Below are 7,289 nucleotides of genomic sequence, written 5' to 3'. Positions count from 1 at the left end.
TTGGGGGGGGGGGGTCTCTTCCATGCCCACAACCCCAAACCATTCTGACCTCAGCCCCCAGGGTCCAAGCTGAGATACAGAAGGGGCAGTGATGAGATGGCCCGGCCCCAGCCCAGGGAACTGTGATCAGGCCAGGGAACTGCTCCCAGGGACAGTGGCCAATATAAGGGCAGGGCTCTCGGTGCCAGGCCACCTGACTCACACTGACCTGGAAGTTCTCTGGGTCCCATCTGGTCTCAACAGGCTCAGGGTTTGATGGGAACAGAGCAGCTCCGTAAGGCACAGTTGGGGAGGGCTGGGGTTTGGCGTGGGGGAAAGGACCTGGGCAGAGTCTATCTGCAAACCCTGCAGCCGTCCCAGGCCAAGGGAGACAGTGAATGGAGGGTCCCTGGCTCCCCAAGCAGTTTTGTATGTCACCCACCCAGCTCCAGACCCTGCCAGCCTGGGCCCTTGGGCTGGGTGGGGCTCAGACCTGGGGTGGGATGACATAGTCGGCAACATCCCAGAGCCGCTCCCCAAGCTCTGAGGTGTTGGTGAAGGTCACACCCTTGACCTTGGTGATGATGCTGCTCTGCAGGGATGTGTCCGTGTCTTGGTAACACTTCTTCACCAGGAATACCCAACTGTAGGGAGGGGCAAGCAGGGGGGCGTCAGCCTCATTGCTGCCCTCAGGAAGTTTCCTCAGGCCCCCAGGGTACGGAGGGGGCAGGCTTGGGGCTCCACCCTTCCCACCAGCTCCTGGGCAGGAGTCACAACTCCCTCTGCCGCCTGCAAGCAGCAGAGGTGACAAGCAACCCCAGAAGCGAGAGGCTGCTGCTCTCCCAAGCCCTGCAGCCAGGCAAGCTTGGGATGAAACCGGCTCGACCCACACTTGCCATGTGACCTCGGGTGAGCCAATGAACTCTGGGGGTCAACACAGGGCTAAGTGTACCTCCTTCCAGAGGGGTGAGGATCGTTAAAGGACATGGTGCACAGCCTGGTACTTACCATGAGGAGACCTCAGACAGACCCAAACTGAGGGGGATTCTACAAAATTAAGAGTGCAAAATCCTGTACTCTGACACCCAAAACACAAGCAACAAAAGAAAAAATAGGTAAGTTGGACTTGATCCAAATTAAGAACTTTTTTGTGCATCAAAGGACACTATCGACAAGGTGAAAAGACAACCCAGAGAATGGGAGAAGATATTTGTGAGTCACATAACTGATAAGGGTCTAGTACCCAGAATATACAAAGAAGTCTTACAGCTCAACAAAAAAGACAAGTAATCCAATCTAAATATGGGCTAAGGATTTGAATAGATATTTCTCCAAGAAAGACATAACAAATGGCCGATAAGCCCGTGAAAAGATGCTCAACATCTTTAGTCAGGAAATGCAAATCAAAAGCCACAGTGAGATAGTACTTGACACCCAATAAGACAGCTGTAATCCAAAAAATGGGAAATAACAAGTGTTGGTGAGGATGCAGAAAAATCGGTACTTGCTGGTGGGAACGTAAAAAGGTGTAGGTGCTGTGGAAAGCAGTTGGGTAGTTGCTCAAAAGGTTACCATATGACCCAGCAATTCCACTCCTCAGTATATACCCAAGAAAATTGAAATCATATATCCACACAAAAACTTACACACGAATGTTCTTAGCAGCATTATTCCTAATAGCCAAAAAGTAGAAACAATCCAAATGTCCAACAGATGAATGCATATACAAAATGTGGTGTATCCATACAATGAGATACTATTCAGCAGTTAAAGGAATAATTTACTGACACAGGCTACGGTATGTATAAATCTTGAAAACATTATGCTAAGTGAAAGAAGCCAGACAAAAAAAGGCCACATGTTGTAATGACTTGATTTATATGAAATGTCCAGAATGGGCTATAGAGACAAAAAGTAGATTCGTGGTTACCAAGGGAGGGATGGTGGTAGGGGAGAATTGCAAATGACTGTTAATAGACACAGGTTTCTTTTGGGGGTGATGGAAACGTCCTGGAATTAGATAGTGGTGATGGTTGTACAACATGGTGAATGTACTAAAAACCACTGAATTGTGTAATTTAACATGGTTAAAATGATGAATTACATGCTATGTGAGTTTTACCTCAATTTAAAAATGGTTTTTAAAAGATCCTGCACTCTCCAAAAAATGTCAGTGTCATAAGATACAAAGACGGACTCAGGAGTGATTCCAGATTAAAGGAGACATGACCACTGAACACAAGGCATGATTTCGGATTTTCTTTTCCTATAAAGGTAATTTTGGGGACAATTTACAAAAGGTCTATTGCTTGGATGATAATATTTTTATGTTAATTTCCGAATTTTCATGCTTGCACTTCATTAAATAAGAGGATTCCTTGTTTTTAAGAAATACCCATGGAAGTATTTAGGAGTCCAGAGACATCATGCCTGCAACCTACTCAACAGGAAAAAATTGCACATGTATACACACACGTGGAAAGGGATAAGGAACACACAAATGTAGTAAAATGTTAACATTTGAGGAATCTAGGTGAAGGACGTTAAAAAGAACTGTACTACTCTTAAAACTTTTCTGTCAGTATAAATTACATCAAAATATAAAAAAATAAATTTTTTTAATGAGACGGCACACGTAAATTGCTTAGCAGAGCGAGTGCCAGGCACAGAGGAGGAGCTCAATGAATATAACACATCAACTTATTACTGAGGTTACTGTTAATCAGAGATTGTCCCCTTGGTAAAGCTGGGAAAACTGCAGCCAGAAGAGGGCAGGAAGCCGCCTTCCTGAGGTCCAGCAGCAGTGCTGTGGGATGCCCTGCCTCTCCCAGGCAGCAACCAGGATGCTTCCACCCTCATCTCTGGGGGCAGAGCTGGCATGTCCTGGGCCCTAGGCTGTCCCATCTCCAAGGACCTCTGAGAGGGTTGTGACCCTTGAGCCAACCGGCCATTTTAGTAGGGACACACTGGGCCTGGCCTGGACAGAAACATTCAGCAAATACTCAAGGAACAACCACCACCACTCATTCACTCATTCATTTCACACCTGTCCCCTAAGCACTTAGGGGATAGCAGGGAGGCCCCGCCCTCATGGCAGCAGGAACATTAAGCAAATGATCCCCTGAATAAGCATGTAATTACATTGTGGGAATTCTGGGGAGGAGCATGCGAGAACCCAGGTGTGAAGGATGAGTGGGCGCTAACGACGTAGGGGAGGAAAGGGAAGCCTGGCTGAGGAGCAGTAAGACAGAAGGCCCTCAGGTGGGGGGCAGCCAGGTGTCTTAGGGATGAGGCTCGGGGATGAAGCCCGGCCTCCGGGTGGGAGTGAGGTGAGGTCAGGGCTGCCCTCCCTGGAGGAGCCTCTACTGCTCCCCAAGTCAGGAAGTAGGAGGGACTCAACAGCATTAAACTAAAGGAATAAAAGAGGCACATCCGCATCCCAGTTGTCTGGTGTCATTTCCTCTCCACCTGTCCGCTCCCTGCTTGGGGGTGAGGCCTCTGAACAGTGCCTGGCTGACCCCAAGGAGCTGCCCCTCAGCTGATGGTGCCAGCTCCTGCAGGGCGGGGGAGGGGGGCAGACAGGAGAGCTGGGTGCCAGGGAGGGTAGAGGGTTTCGGGGCAGGACCCCCAGAGAGGCCAGCCACGGGTGGGGCGAGCTGGCCAGAAGGGAGTTCTGGGCCATGCCAGGCTCATGAGTTGCCCCTGCCGGGAGACTGGCACTGAGCTCAGTGACTATAAATAAACCACCGGGGGCCGGCCTGGGCCAGCCCGGGCTAGGGCCCAGGGGGGCTGCCATGACAGCTGCAGCCCTGCCCCCTTCCCAAAGCCCTAGCACTGGCGGCCCCAGCCCTGGAGAAAGGAACTGCCCACGGAAAGCCTCACAAATGGGGGGACCCAGGAACCCCGGCGCATCTCATCACCTCAAGAGCCGCTGGGGAGTTGAGGGCTCCCTCCTTACCCCCCACCCTTAAGCCCGACGGTACAAGAAGGGCCGCCTCCCCGAGCAGGGTCCCAGTGCCCACTCACAGGGCACCCCCGGCGCCCCCCGGCCAATTCCCAGCCCCCGGAGGCCACAGCTGCGGCCCCGGCCGGCCCTTCCCCCTCCCCGAGCCCCGGAGAACTCACACCACCAGGTAGGTCAGGATGGAGACCTGCAGCAGCCGGTAGAGCAGGCCCACCTTCTTGTTCTTGGCGATGACGTACTTCTCGGTCTTGTAGTCGAAGAGCGACTGGTAGAGCCCCTTGCAGCCCGCCTGCCCCATGGCGCCGGCTCACCTGGCCCGCGATCGCGTCGCCACACGTGTACCGCATGGAGCCGCCCCCGCCGCCGCCCGGCCTCCAGTGTGGGCACCGCTGCGCCCGGGTGCGCGGCTCACCGCGCGGGGGCCGGCGGTTGACGAGGCCGCGGCAGCGCCGCCCGAGGCCAGGCGGGGGCCTCAGACTGCGACCTTGCCTCCTCCCCTGTCTGTGACAGTGACACCGCCGGACCGCCGCCCGGCCACTGGCCTGCGAGGGCCCTCCCGGCGATCGCCGCCCGGGAGGGCTGCGGTGAGAAGAGGGTCTCCTTTGGAAGCAACGCCCCCCCTTCTCCGCCCCCAAAGAAATCCAGGGGTTCCTCCTATTGAATGGCCGGGGAAACTGAGGCCAGGGGAGGGGGACCTACAACACAGGAAGTGGAGGCGAAGACGGGATAGAGCATTGACAGAAAGATACAAACAGGTTTCTGGATTTTTCTTGCTCCCTGGGGCAACCCTCGCCCTCCCCTCACAGGATGGGGGCTGGGATGAAGTGCGCGTTCCTACTGCAGCAGCTGCGGCCGGCCCGTTTAAACCCCACACTCCCCCACACTCCGGGGGAGTCAGGTGCCAGGCACTCCCCAGTGGCCAGAGCACGGAGAACTCTGTAGCGCAGGGAGGATGGGTGGGGTGGGGATGGGGAGACAGGCAGCCAAGGCCTGGGATCTTAAAGATGCCTGGAGAGAGGGCGGGGGCCAGCTGTGGAAATGCTCCCAAAGCAAGAGATGGACCTCATCTAAGCTGCTGAATCTGCAACCCCTCACGGACGGTGGAATCAAATTAGAGGCAGTGGGAACAGAGATGAGGACACCTCTGAGAAGATCAGGTTCAGAACGTGGGACAGCCATCGAGAGGTGGGGTCCTGGGTGAGCTCGGGGTGCGTGTGCACGTGTGTGCTGGGCTGTGCACGCTTGTTTTCCGCATTTCACTCGCTGCCATCCTGCAGTCTGACCGGACGTGGTCCTGCCCCTCTCCCTAGCCTGGCTCTCACACAGGAATAAGTTCCCTTCCCTGAACCATAGGCTCTGGGAGTTGGGAGCTGGGAGTTGGAAGGGACCCTAAAGTTCACCAGGTGTGACCTCCTCTCAAAGCAAAAGCCCCAGGGCAGCACGTCTCCAGTTTTAGTGAACATGGGTATCATTTGGAAGAAAAATGCAAATTCCTGGGCCCTGCCCCAAATATTTGCATTCCCTTAAGACTAGGATGGGGCCTGCAAATCTGTATTTTGCTCTCAAGCTGCCATTTCCGAAGCACAGATTTTTGCAACTGTTCATCAATTTCATTCAAATGACATTTCCTTAAAAAAAAAAAAAAAAGTCCTGTTCTTACTACCACCCACCAAAAGCGCCTCCACCCCAAGCACGTTCTATCCCATTACCCCTTCTTATTCCCTTAGAGCCCCTGTCACTCTTGAATATGATCTTATTTACTCATTGTCTGTGTCCCCCACTAAGACTGTAAGCTCCAGGAGGGCGGGGACCTTGCCTTTGGACATCTCTGCATCCCATGCCCACCGCTATGACTGCTACAAAATATGTCAGTACATATTTGTTGAGTGAAACTCAGGCCTGACTTTTTAAACAGGGAGATTTCAGCTGCTGCCCTGTTCCAGTCATGACTGGGGATTTTGGAAGCTGACATCATCCTGGGGGGAAGGCTTAGGAATTGTCACCAGGCCCCCCTTCCTCACTCTCCTGCCAGCCTCTTCCTTAGCCCTCCCCTCACACGGCTCTCCAGCACTCAGAGGAGATGCAGCCTCAATGGAGTGACATCACGCCTTATGAGGAGGCCCACCAACCTGCTCTTGTTTTCCCTCCAGTGTGGGCAGGCCCTCCTGAACCCCCCACGGCCCAGCCAAGACCAGGCTGCAGTTTCCGACAGAACTATCCAGATGCTTTACAGACCATGTGAGGGACATCCAAAGGGGAAAGCGCTGCTCTCAGGGCCAGGGCCAGGGCCAGACCCCTCCTTGTGGGCTCCCTCACAGCTTCTTAGGCTAGATCCAGACCCATCAGTGGGTCAGGACATCAGTTTACTGGGTCCCAACCAGCATATTCACAAAACGAAAATATCAGAGTGTGTTTAAGGAAGGAAGTGTAGACAGTTTGGTGAAATGTTTGTTTGAAATGTGTGTGTGCGTATAATGACGTGTAATGTATTTCTTCTTGCGGGCCATGGTCAAAACACTTCCCTGGAGCTGCAAACCTAAGTATCTACAACCTACCTCCGTATCACTGGGGCCGGCCCACCTCCCCAAGTTCAGGTCTAACTCCCATTATACCCAAAGTGGGAGAAGGGGTCCTTGCTTTTTTATTGGCCGCACACGCAGAAGTTCCCAGTACCAGGGATCAAACCTGCACCCCCTGCAGTGGAAGCGCCGAGTCTTAACCACTGGACCACCAGGGAAGTACCAGGGTCTTTGCTTTTTACGTTTGCATTATTAGAAGTTCAAGTCAGGGATGTTTCCAAATCCAAGATGAATTCTCCACCTGAATGAAAACTGCCTGCTGTCTTTGAGTGGTTTTTCCAGTCTCTACCTAAACCCATCTGAGCAGGCACCCTGTTCAAATGATCTTCACCACCACTACTGTGCGAATGCTTATCAGCTTAGCAAGTAGTAAGTCAGGGGTCAGGGGTGAATGGCTAGTTCTCAAAGTAGTCAAAGCCCCCTTCCCTCTCCTCCCCCCAAGGCATCCACATCATCCTTCATTATAATGACTGTCGTCCACCTTAAAGAAAGGGGCTGGCAGTGAAGGGATTGACCAACCTCATCTGGTTCGTAAGACTGTCTCCTTGGATGATTTAAGGTAGCTGCAGTGAAGTGATGGGGAATTATTAAATGAACTCAAACACTATTCTCCGGGCTTCCCTGGTGGCGCAGTGGTTGGGAGTCCACCTGCCAGTGCGGGGGATGCGGGTTCATACCCCGGTCTGGGAGGATCCCGCATGCCGTGGAGAGGCTGGGCCCATGAGCCATGGCTGCTGAGCCTGCGCGTCCGGAGCCTGTGCTCCGCA

General features: G+C 53.3%; 1 protein-coding gene across 1 annotated transcript in view; it reads right to left on the bottom strand.

Annotated features, from left to right (window-relative positions):
* Positions 1-4,241, bottom strand: part of P2RX5 (purinergic receptor P2X 5) — a 15,752-nt gene extending 11,511 nt beyond the window's left edge. The window contains exons 1-2 of the mRNA XM_007454175.1: positions 4,105-4,241; positions 473-623 (exon numbers count right to left, since the gene is read on the bottom strand). Coding sequence (XP_007454237.1) covers positions 473-623; positions 4,105-4,241 — 288 coding nt within the window. The remainder of the gene's footprint in view (positions 1-472; positions 624-4,104) is intronic.
* Positions 4,242-7,289: the final 3,048 nt, after the last annotated feature.

The sequence above is a fragment of the Lipotes vexillifer genome, unplaced genomic scaffold (assembly GCF_000442215.2).
Source record: "Lipotes vexillifer unplaced genomic scaffold, Lipotes_vexillifer_v1.1 scaffold680, whole genome shotgun sequence".
In the NCBI taxonomy this organism is placed as follows: Eukaryota; Metazoa; Chordata; class Mammalia; order Artiodactyla; family Lipotidae; genus Lipotes; species Lipotes vexillifer.
The sequence above is the reverse complement of the archived record's forward strand: the minus strand, read 5'-3'. Positions and strand labels throughout refer to the sequence as shown.